General features: G+C 44.6%; 1 protein-coding gene across 1 annotated transcript; it reads right to left on the bottom strand.

Annotated features, from left to right (window-relative positions):
* Positions 1-2,565: 2,565 nt before the first annotated feature.
* MKRN2 (makorin ring finger protein 2) lies at positions 2,566-12,415 on the bottom strand (the record flags this gene model as incomplete). The annotated part of the gene is made up of 8 exons (XM_082004514.1): positions 2,566-2,709; positions 3,300-3,444; positions 5,461-5,571; positions 7,134-7,348; positions 8,898-9,202; positions 9,933-10,111; positions 11,756-11,884; positions 12,390-12,415. The coding sequence occupies 8 exons, from the start codon at positions 12,413-12,415 to the stop codon at positions 2,566-2,568; spliced, it is 1,254 nt and encodes a 417-aa protein (XP_081860640.1).
* Between the last annotated feature and the right edge of the window lie 122 nt (positions 12,416-12,537).

Here is a 12,537-nt window from a genome sequence, read left to right as displayed (position 1 = left end):
CACTATTCCCTCAGTCTAGACTGCTGCCTAAAATTTGTTAGGCAAAATACTTTTGCTGTGAATTCTGGCAGCTTACACGTGCAACTCCCAACTGCCTGCGATGCCCAAATAGCCGCTTCTTTTTTGCAGCAAGCAAAAAAGCCACAAAGTGCTTGTGAAAGGGGAGAGAGGAACTTGAAGCACATAAGCCAGACGCATGCTTAAAAGATAGTATCTAGGCTGTTTGTCTTCAGAATATCGTATAACATTATAAGAAGGGTGGAATATTGATCCTTAGGTGATAACTGAGCATGACCTTTGCTTGCTAAAAAGTAAATTGAGAGTTGAAGGAAACTGTTCCATATAGTTCTGCATGATTTTTAAGAATATTCTTGGTATTTTAACTGCATCCCTCTCTAAACATCATTTACTGCTTATTCATTATAATAAGAAAAAGTTTAAGAAGAAAAAAAGGGGAAATGGTAAGCTGCTTTTACTTTAGCTCTGATTTCCAAAAAGAAACAATTAACTCCTAATTTTTAAAACTGGTTATGTATCTCTTGAAAAATTCAAATATTTTTGATAAAGAGGCTTAGTTTGACCAGCACTTGATGTAAATTAGATGAAAGCTGCCAAGTGAAGAATTTGAAAGGTCTGAGTTTCTAAGTCTTACTGCTCTTAAATGAAAACTTCTGTTTATGTTGTGCCTAGGTAACTTTGAAAAACAAGTTCTCTCTTTAATTGCAGACTGCTGTTACCTGGTTTATGTCTTCTTGGGGCAAAGTAAATCAAGAATGTCTTGTTTAAGGTAAAGAAGTTGCATTTCCTCAGTCAGAGCAGAGAGCAGAATTTACATGTTCAATGTGAGGGAACTGTTGGCCCGCAGAGATGGGGGGGGAGTTCTCCCTCATCTGTTGGAACACGTATAGAAATGTAGTATTTTCATCCAGGATGTGTCTCAGCTTCAGTTTTGACCCAGAAATGCCAGCAGTGGAAGCAGATAAGCCTGGCGTCACTAATTTGGTTCCCTTTAAAAACGTTTCAATCCCAGATTAAGGTTCCTGCTGTTTGCCTTATGACAGTGACCCGGATCCTAGTTTTTAACCCCCAAAGCAGCACCCTGTTTGCTGTGCTGACATAAGGTTTTTTTGCACAAGTGTCTCTAAATAATCACACTTTCTGGCATGCTTGAGTCTTTAAGCAGACAAGCAACCTTTCAAGGGTGTCCTCAAGCCCAGGGTTGGAATTGGCCCTCTGCTTACTTGAAGATCATGTGCTGAATGTGCTTGAGAAAACTCTGCTTGTACTCGAGTGTTTTAATGTGTTACTTTTTGTAATAATTGTAATTACATTACAATTTGGTGCATTACCCAGTAGCCACTTCAGTTGTGTCCAGACTGAATTTGTAGTTAATTCTGCTAAGTCATTTGTACTAACTTTGCAGTTAAACTTCTTGTACCAAATTTCAAAATCAAATTGCTTTTGCAAGGCTAGCATGAATTAAATTTTTAACTCGGATGCACCTTAATACCCAACAGCTCCTGGGCCTTTAGCATTGCTGTCCTGCCTGTCTGTGTTACAGCTTCAGCAAGGTGTCTCTCGCTGTGTTTGAGGCACATGGAGAGAGAACAGCAGCAGATAAAACCAATTGTTTCTTTGGTAACTGAAATGATTTATGTTGTAGAGTTGCAAACTATAAGGTCACTGACCTTATGGAGATCAAAAAAACTATTTAGTTGTTACTTCATTTAATTTTGGCTATTTCATTTAACCTGAATCGAGGTTTCCCAGTTAGTTACACACATTCGAACTAGTTAAATTGAAGTAACAGTTGACTGTTACTGTTGCGATGACTACTTGAAAGTACCTTCCTTACTCTCACAATGCCATTTCCAAAATCCAATTTGTGCTCTAAGGGTAATTTAGCTGTAGGTTGCATTGCTCTGCCTGGATATATTAATGGATGGGTACAATTGTATTTATTTGCTTTACAGCGGGTGCTCTGAGAGACACTTCCTGCTGCTGCCCACTTCAATTATTTTAAAACAAGGGCACAGTCTTTGACAGAGCCCTGCTACCGAAACACTTGCTGCAAGAATACAGTAGCTCGATTCTGAACTCTAGGTACTACGTTGAGGTATAAGTGTGTATTAGTTCTTAAATAGTCTTTTTAAGGAAGAAAAAGCTACACTGGCCATTATTCCCAGTGAGTTTTTGTAGATACATGTTTAGTTGGGAGGGAGGAGCCCCCAAAATATTTAGCAAGAGTTTTTAACAGCTTAAGCTTTAAACGGTAAGAGAGGAGCTGTATTTACACTACCACTCAACTCACAAGACAGCATATGCTAGGCCAAAGAGGGAGAAAGCCCTCATGGGATTAAGGTATTTGTTTTTCCATGCAATCAATTTAACCTTTTAAATATATTTTAGTATCTTTGTTGCCATACAAAAACGATCTGAAAACTTTACCAGGACTGCACAAGTAAGCCACAGGGCACGTTCATTCTAACTGTGCTGTAGAAAGTAAAAGCATCGCTAAGTAAATAGCTAGATTGCTACAGAAGACAGCACCTGTAGTCCTCCTCTTCACTGAGAAGTAGCAGAATCCTCATCAGCCCCAGAAAGGGGCATGAAAAGTTCTCCAAGCTCTGTTACTTCATCGTCTGTGCTGGTGACAGTCCTACTTTCTCTGTCTTCAATGAAGTCCCACAGCCGAACGGAATTGAAGAACTGGAAAAGAAGAAAATCGACTGAGCATGAACCACTACGTGTCACGGTTCCATCAGCCTATTTTCCATTATCGGTCTTATTTCTTCATTAAAAAAAAAGCTGAAGTTGAGATTCAAAAGCTGGGTTTGTGCCAGGATTCATAAACATTCTTGGCAACACTTGCTGTTAAGTTCAAAGTGACAGCTGCTCTCTGTAGCGTTGCACTGTGAATATAGTGAGGTCAAACTAGCCCCGTTAACAAGCTGCTTCTAAATTGGGCAAGGCAGGCCTACTGGTTTATTCAGGGTGGCCCTAATGAGTTTTAGAGAAGGCTTTAACCATTTTAAGCCAGTCTTATTGCCAGCTCTACGCCAGCAAGCGAGGTGAGTTTTTCATACTGTGGGTGAAAACCTTAACAGCAGAATTCCTGTGAAGAAAGGTGCCTTCTCCTTTCCTCAACAGCAAACCTTTGCCTCAAGGAAAGTTTGAGGGATGCTTTCTTCACTTCTCCAAGGCCAGGTGTGGTATGAAACCTAGTTAAGAAAAGTAAAGTAGTACACTTTACATTCAAAACGTGGTTTTAATTACACTTGACTGGAGTGTTCCCTTACCCGCACAGTCCCCTCAGAGCTGAGCTGTTTCCGTGGTTTTTCAGGTTCAGCTCGTGTCCCATCTGGATAAGCATGAAGGTAAAGACACTTTCCTCCAAAGGGGCAAGTTCCTTTCCCTTGTTCAAAGTACTTGCAGGGCTTTTTCCTGATTTAATTAGAAGAGAGAGAAAGTTAACAGTTACTGCCTTCAGCTAGTGGGAAATTGATACAGCTGACTCTCTGTGGCTGCTTATCTCCTCCTTAGCCAGTGACACAAAGTACTGCTCCTGTTAGCACCTCAAGAGCCTTGGTTACCCGTTCCCTGATAGCAGTCAAAACAGGTGGCAAAGATTATTAAAAGCAAACAAAGAAACATATAAGAGAACAGCATCATAAGTCAAAAAAATTAAACTATCTATCTTAAGATAGGGAAAGTGAGGGATGTTCAAAGAATGTGATCAGTCCTACACATGGATTTTCATCATCACAAGCAAATCCGTTGCAATTTCTCTAGCAACACTCCGCGCCCGTATTTTCCACCACTACATTTTTATGAACATGTTCCTCTCATCATCTCCTTTGGAAGTTCTATGACAATACTTTGTTAATTTATGTTTCTGGCAGCTTTGTTGTTCGAATAAGCTGTTCCAGCTCTGTAGCAAAGTTTCAGGAAGGTGTTCCTACAAAGGCCACGCAGCAGTACTCGGGGCAGTGGGGACAGGGCTCATGGATTGTTCTACAATGAAAAACAGCTGAAGAGGAAACGATAGAGAAAATGCAATAGACCTTGTAGACTTAATATGCAAGGAGTGATGAAACTGTTTCTAAAGGCATAGATACAATCCATCAAATAGCAACTAAAGGGAGAAGAAAGCACAACAATAATAAAAAAAACCCAAACCAAACCACTAAACCCACCCCCAACCAGAGCAGGGCATTAAAAGCAGAATGAATTTGTCTTGGTTTGGAACTCAAGTCATCTGTGACTTCCAGGTTTCTAGGGATGACTTCTTCCCTCTGGCACTGGCGTATAAATTGGAATGGATTTGTGCTGGCATGACCCCTCCTCTTAGCTTGGATGCCCCTTCAATTAGCATTTTTTTATTCCATGCAAGACTAAATCCTCAAGTTAAACTGACTCCCAAGAGATCTAGCCATAAAAACCTCTTTGGTACAGAAATTCTACCTGCCACACAATGTATTAGTCTTAGCTGAGCACGTAAGCAGAAACCCTTTTTGTATTCTCTTCTATACGACCAGCTGACAAGAGCCAAAACCCAACTTCTGACACCGTCTGACACCACCTGACACCTCTATTCCAGCAACACACACGCTTCCCTGGCTGGGGACGTGCACTAAGCCGAGGCTTCTGAGCGCAGCTTACCACCCTCAATTCAAAGTCCTTATGAATCAAAATGAAAAACCACGACAGCAATAGGGTTTTGAAAACAAACCCTATTCTGAAGAACCTCAAGTTTAAAGTGATTAATTTTATTCAAGTATTTTGCCCGACACTAAAATAAAATGAGACAAGATGCTGGATTCATTTAACGGAGCTTTCAACAAACCCTCTGCTGTGTTAGAAGAGGACTTGAGAGACTTAAAGCTTCCCGAGCGGCTGAAAACCAAGTAGCAACAGCTACACGCAGATTTAAGTTCAGCCGATTTTTTCCTGTACTCCAAAGGGCACATTTAAAAGGTTGGTGCAGAGAAAAGCTGCACAACCTTCAGCAACATCGTCATCGCTCACTCGGGTCAAGCACAGCTAGACGACAGAAGGAATGCAGGCACTAGTAGTTTCCGCTTCCAGCAGACATTACAAAAGCCCTGCGAATTCTTATCCCATACATCAAGAGACTCTTACGTTTTCCTTCCCTACTCATTCTCCTCAGTAACTGACAAACCTTCCAGGGAATGCATGAATCCCATTTTGGCAAGTGAACTGAGATAGCCTTAACATTTCAGAGCACACTGTTTGAATAATTTCTGATCTATAATCATGCAACAGACCCCTTTGTAGCAGTCACAGAGTGAAATAAAAGTGTTAACAGAGATTAAGAGTTCTCTGTAGAATGGTTTGTAATTACATAAGGTTTAAAACTGCAGGCACTGTGATTGACAAACTCTTAGTGTATCTATCTTAAAGGACAATGTAAATAGTATTTATGGTTACTGAACTTACCCCACTCCCTGCTTAAATGCTTCAATCAGCTCATTTTTCTTCTCCTGATCTTCCACCCAATACGCACTGGGAATGACAAACTCGGATATCACACGGCACTCCGGGCAAGACCTTAATGGATCGAGACAAAACAGCAATGCGCTATTACTTCCCAAGAGCGATACTCCTCAATAAATTAGCCAGAAAGAGCAGTCCCCCAGGTGAAAAGGAGATGGTTTGTCACACTGAAGCATCAGCCAACACCTCACAGATCAGTACAGCACACGCGCACTTTTGATATTGGTTTCAATTGAAATAATAACCCAGTTCGGTGCAGTCCAGGTTTGCGCTACCTTGCGTTCGTTTCTAGAATAGAACAAAAGTAACAGGTATTTCCTCGACGCGCAGAAATAAACCATGACTATTCCACGAGTACTGCAGTTCCCATGCAGCAGAAAGCCAAACCAGCTGGGGGCAAAAAGAAAAAAAAAAAAAAAGGCAAAGGAAGGTCTCTAAGCCTTCTGAAACGTGATCTGACTTCTACCAGCAGCGATGAGTTGTTCGCTTAGCGGTTTTACAAGATGGATTTCTACATGAGGGACTAAGATCAAACGTGAAATATGCAACTTCAAATACCACAACAAGCCTAGGAAAGGCTTTATCACCTCCTCCCCGTAAGTCCCATAAAACACCTTGTCTCTCAGCAGGCAATGCTTTTACAACTAAGCCAAGTCCCTCCTTTAGATTAACTCTGCAACGACTGGTATGTTCGCCATTATGGAGAAATGTAAAAAATATGTTTGAAGAATTTGTGTTAGTATTTAATCCATACTCAAACTGGTTTCCAGTGTGCTGTTTCTGAAAAAAACCCCTCACAGTCCCTTCCTACTGTCGGCAGAATCTCTCAGCACCTGGCCACCAGAAGCTCGACTCCAATACAGGTTATGTTCTAATGAGCCAACGTTCGCTTCAATGAGAGTTGTGTGGAAAAGCCTGTTTTGGCAGAAAAGTTGAAATATTTCCCACTTTTTCCTCAGCATGCTTGTGACTTGGGAAAGTTTTCAAAGAGATATTTAAAACCAGAAATTTCCCTAATTGGATGTTTTAAATTCTCTCATCTAAGGAAGAGCATGTTTGGAATGCATTTTTTATAGAGCTAGAGGATGAAGGCATTTACTCAGATAAAGATAAATGTGTGATTAATGGGACACTTAGCTTGAGTAAGCTATCATTAGAAGAAAAATCCAGTAATTAAGCACATATATAGGAAAAAAGGAGCTACTATTCTTGGACAGGGGGTGCTGTGAAGGGCATGGGTTAACAAGGTCTCAGCGGTTCCAGAGTCCACATGCATGCACTCTGCCCCACCATCCACGCGGTGAGAGAGGGCCAAGTTACAAAGGGCCACGCTCTGCCCATTCGGGACCGCAGGATGTAAGTTGGCAAAGGACACCCGATGCCTCCTACGTGCCTTGAAGGTAGTTCTTCTCGTAGTCACACTCCAGCGTCCTGGAATTTGCCAGTGCTTGGACTAGGATTTTCTGAGCTCAGATCTTATTCATGGCTATGTTAATATTTACAGCTATAGAATCCCTCGTCACCAGTTTTATTTCTGTCTCAAGTCAAAGCACACTGGAGAGCCCATCTCACCCACACAGGCCGCAGAGGAGAGACTCTGGTTAACACCAACTTACTTTATGATTGGATTCTCGAACTGCTTGGCACATCTCCACTGCCGGATGCAAGACAAGCAGTAGGTGTGATTGCAGTTGGAAAGGATCCCAAACCTCCTCTCGGAGGCCGATGGTTTCTCATACACCACTTCCATGCAGATACTGCACACTTTGTCCTGACTTGCCTGAAAGGCAAAGGCCTTCTCCATGTCATGCTCGAATGTCGCCATGCACATCTGTCACAAGAGAGGTCACTGGTTATTGCAGGCCATGGATCAGCCATCTCCTTGTAAAACAAAAGTGTCTCTGAAAGAGACCAATTACAAGAAAAACGAGGTAGGCTGATTAACAGCATCATTCCTACCCTTCATCATAATTTCATTTTAAGAACATTAAATTCAATCACATATTTCAGCCCTTCAATGTTCTCTGCAGCTTCAGCAGTATCAGAAGTAAGGCTGCCTGAACGCTCTTAGTTTACACCTTTCTATCTCTCTGTCATGGAACAGGTAGTGCACAAGGAGATGCTTCAAATAACCCCTAAAAGCCACCTAATTCAGGGTCCAGAACAGGTGCCACACTCGAGCTGTTACTCTGCTTATCATTAAGGCCACATTCGTTCACCGGATATCAAGCTTCACCCTAGCTAAGGAATTAGTTCTCTTACTACAGGCTTTCCTACAGCACCTCTCATCACAGTATCCCAGGAGTGACAACCAATAACCAATTTACACTCTCACAGCACTACAAAGTGAGCTGGTCATTATATCTGTATAATTTTACCTCTTACTTTTCAAAATTCTCAGGCCTTGACCAGTAAAATAAATTTAAAAGACTTCAAATAATAATAATAACAATAATAATAATAGACACAAAATAATTCCACATCAGTAGCAGCATTTTGACTACTGCACCTTCTCATCCAACACACACCTCTGCTTCCGGAGTGGAGCACCTGACAGCAGCGGTGACGGGACACCGTGCCAGATACCAACAAGCTCCCAGGAGAAGCCAACCCCTACAGCAGCACATTTTGCCAGGTATATGCTGACTGCACAAAAACTGAGGTTTTTAACTCCTTGGATTCTACTCCAGACTCTGGAGAGATTTATGATTCAGTAACCACTAGCATTGCTGGTCTTTCTCCTCCTCAGCCTTGAGAACTCCTGGCCAGCCCTGACCTAAATCTGGTAGCCAGGCAGAGAAAAGAGCAGGCCCATAAGCCCATCTTTACCCAGCCAATTCGTCACCCGGTACCTCCAGCTCTCCTACTTCAGGTTCCGCTCTAAAACCTTTGTACTCTGTTCAGTCTGTCCCTACTTGGCCCTGCCCTGAAATCAGCCACGACCAAGAAGAGACGTCTGAAGGGGTGACTCGGCAGACTGGCAGGGCGATCTCTCGGAATGCACCAGCAGCCCACAATTCCTCTCCCCCGCCGTACACAACGTACCATTGAGATGGCGTGTAAGCTACAAAAGACATTTTCCTGGTAGAGTTTTTAGGGAGTTCTGGGAGAAGGCTACAGGCAAGTTTCCCATAAGGATGAAATGGGAAAAAAAAAAAAGAAGTTGCTGTTAAAGGCTATCTGCATCATCGTTACCAATTAAGTCCCCGATGCTTGCACAGACCACTCTTAGAATCATTTTAAAACTAGACAAACAATAAAACAAAAGCTCCTCAGAAAAACAGGCTCTTCTACAAAACACATCCTTGGATTTTAGAGCAAACAAACCAAATCTCGCACTGAGCAAACCAAATCTCACTCCGATTTCATGATAATATTACCATCTCGTGAGCCTTCCTCTGCTCTTGGTCGAAAGGGTGAAGTACTTGCAATCCGCATATCTCACACACGTCTCCATGGAGGTAAAGGCAGCGATCTCCGAAGTGGCATGCTCCCGCTGCAGCGTAAGGGCACAGCTGCTCTCCATCAGCACAGGAGCTTCCAGCTACCGGATCTTCCAGTCCGCTGCAAATAGCTTCCAAATATGAATGGGGCTTCATTTCCAGATTATCATTTTGGTCGCTGCAACAGACCACGTCGCTTGTAGCACTGGGCTTCTGCTTTTCTTCATTCAAGCCACACAGATCTTAGGAAAAAGAAACGTAGTATGAGCCATACAAGACACTGCACAAAACCCACACAAGAAGCTCCATATACTTTCTTTCCAATGATTACTGTTTTGTTTTTTGTTTTAAAAAAAGTTTTCTTCTCCATGAAATCTCATCTCTAAGCCCCTAATTTAATCAGCAAGTATTTTTACAAATTACCTACTGAAAAGTCCAATTTCAATGTCTCTGCAGCTGTTTTCTGGTTACAAATAGGATAAAAAAAATCCTCTCATTTCACATGAGGATAACTGGCCCATGCGGTGCGACAGTGAGGACCTGTGGGAACAGCGTGCAGGTGGCGGGGCGCTCGGCGCCCCGGCTGTCAGGCTGTCTCTGTGCTTCTGCTCCAAGGGCTGGTACAATCCTCCAGACAGCACGTGCCAGGTACCCTGGCACAAGCAGCCAGGTTTCTCACCATTTCAGATGCCCTCAGGTTGAGAATAAAATGCATAAAAAGATCCGAGAAGCAGAGAGATTTTAACCAAAAACCCCAAACCAAACCAAAACACACCCCCAAAAAATCCCCCAAAACAAAAAACATCCTTCAGGGAACATCAGGCTAGAAACCAGTCAGCTAGACACGGTCATTGAAAGGTACTGACAGGCACAAGCATTTCCAGGAAAGAGGCCTCAAGCAATAAAAGGAGGAAAATGATCAAACTTCTATGGAGCATCAAGGAGGATGAGCACGGCACCACTTCCACTCACTTCTGTCCCTGAGCACGAGCGTTTTCTTCTCCCGTTTGCCCGTCTCATGCAGTTTGCTCCTGATTATCGGCGCGCTGTGCTCGGGAGGATGGCGAGGGTTGTGCAGCACTGTCGATGAGAGGGGAGGTGGCGCAGGGGCTGCTGCAGCCCCTGACGCAGGAAGTCTGGTGTGATCATACCTGCGAAAGGAAAAACACAGCGCAAGCGTTACAAAGGCACAGCGGAGGGACAGCTCCCCTGATGAATATCTAAACAAAACAAAACTGAATAGCTACTTTTTTTTTTAAAGGATTGTTTTGACAAGTTGGCTGAACTGCTCAGTCTCTCTCAAAGCCAGACTAAAAGGTTTCTCAGTCTCAGAAAATGGAGGCCTCTGAAAGCACACCTCTATTTTCTTCTCCAGAGACACCCGTCACAGCTGAAAGAACATTATTCATGTGCATATTAAATTAGATCTTCGTCATCCCCTCACACAAACAGGTTTGCTGACATTTCTCAGAGAAGCAACATCAAAACGCTGTGCAGGAAGGAGTGACATTTTGTGATCTTGGTTTGCCCTTACTAGCAGCTGCACTTAAGGCTTTATGCTCCCACACCACGGGAGAAGATGCAGTATTTGCATACAGGATAGGAAAGGACTCGAAACATCACTAAAGCTCTTTACCAGCCGCAGTGCAGAAGCAATCAGTGCAGTAAGGAGGCTGGTCCATTAAAGCCATGGACACACCTGAACACTAGAATTTTTTTGATGGGAACAAAAGTATTCTCTGTATCTGTTTCTGGTGCTGTACTTCGTGCCCACAGACGTGCCATAAGCACAAATGGCTTACGTGCATCGAGTGCCCTGAACTCCAGCAAAACAGCTGGAGTAGAACACCAACACTCTTTGCAGCCATCACTACGGTCCAGTCAGCATATGACGTGGTCCCTGTGAATAACGCGGCCGTCAGCAACATTATACGTTACTAATTCAGCGTGAGCAGCTAATAGAAGCTACAGGAATCGCCAATGCTCAGTCTCCTGATCCAAGTTTGGTACCATGAACTAAGCAAAGGAAAGGAAATAATAACTAAGCCGCTGCAACCACAGCAATGCCGTGAGCTCCCCTGCTGGTGTCAGGGGAAGGTACGAACACAGGTGTCTCACCTGTGACCAGAATTTTGCCACAAAGGAGCCACGGGCTTGCCCTGGAGCACATCCCTGATGGAACTTAACAACATTAACTAACGCATAGTTAGTTCACTGGAGCATTTGTCAAGGAGTTTTAACCAGAAGACTTCAGGAAAAGGTGTGGTACTGTTCAGCTTTCCCACCAAACCCAAGGGAGCACGAGAATAACACTTTAAGACAGAACTGAAAGTCCTTGAATTTGTGCATTAGAATCTGCGCGAAGGCGGCTACAAGCTACATCACAAGAACCGTGCGAAGCGCTGCCAAAACACTGCCCGCTTCCAGCCACTTCAGAAACATGGAAAGCAAACCATACCACCAAATGCTATTTCCTGTGAAGTTGCACACCTGAGGCTGTTTTTAGCATTTAATGGGTCTTACTATAGCCAGAACCAGATGAAAAACATATGTGAAAACTAAAGTTTAATTTCTACAGAGTAAAATAATTGTTGGAGCTAAAACAGATTAAAACTGTAAAACTGCATCCAAAAGCTGGTTTTGTTACTGGGAGAAAAAGCTCATATTTAACCCATTATTTCATTCCCTTTGTCTTATCTTCTCTTAAACTCTGATTCCCTGAGGTTTAAAGGCGACTGCACATGATTATTATGCCCAGTTCTTCTGAACTCAGTATTCCAGAGTCGGATCTTTACCTGCACCGGGCTCCATAGGCACACTGTCCCTTCTGGTAATACTTGCAGATGGTGGAGGATTTGCTTGTAGATAAATCATGTGAGAACAGACACTTATTTCCCTCCCGACACACTCCTTGCATATAGTACCTGGGGGAGAAGTAGTTGTGGTCAGAAGAGTCTGTTTTGTACAGATGAGCCTAAGAACGGTTTATACTTCCCAGAGGAAGCTCTGAAAAGCGTTTCCCGTCCAGACCCGGCCTCGCTTCTTTCTCAGAACACAGGTCCCCCATCAGGGGCTGCACGCAAAGGGAGGAACAGCCCCTTGCACCCGCAGCCCCGCCCCCGGCAGCGGCCGGCCCCGGGCAGCATCTGCCGTCGCCTCCCGAGAGACGCACCCGGGCAATTGCCGACTCAGCGGCTGCCGCCGCCGAGCTCTGGCTTCCCCGGGCGGACGAAAACGCTCTCCCGCGGCATGCACCGGGCCGGGCCCAGGGGCGGCACGGAGGCCCCGGCGGGGGAGGCCTCCGCCACCTTGCCCGCGCCACGAGCAGGCCTCAAGCGGCTCCGCGGGACCAGGGCCGCCCCGAGAGGCGAAGCCGGGCCGGGGGAGCGGAGGGGAGGGCTGGCCCGGGGCCGGGGCGGCGGCGCTCACCTGCAGGTCACCTGCTTGGTGCTCATCCTCGCCCCGCGCCGGCCCGGCCGGCGCCCCGCGCCGCGCGCCGGGGTTCCGCTCAGCCGCGGGGAGGAAGGGCGGAGCCAGGCGGGGCCGCAGCACCGCCCCCCGCCGGCGGCCCGCACGG

The sequence above is a fragment of the Phaethon aethereus genome (genome assembly GCF_964289735.1).
Source record: "Phaethon aethereus genome assembly, chromosome: 11".
In the NCBI taxonomy this organism is placed as follows: domain Eukaryota; kingdom Metazoa; phylum Chordata; class Aves; order Phaethontiformes; family Phaethontidae; genus Phaethon; species Phaethon aethereus.
This window is presented reverse-complemented; position numbering and strand designations above follow the sequence as displayed.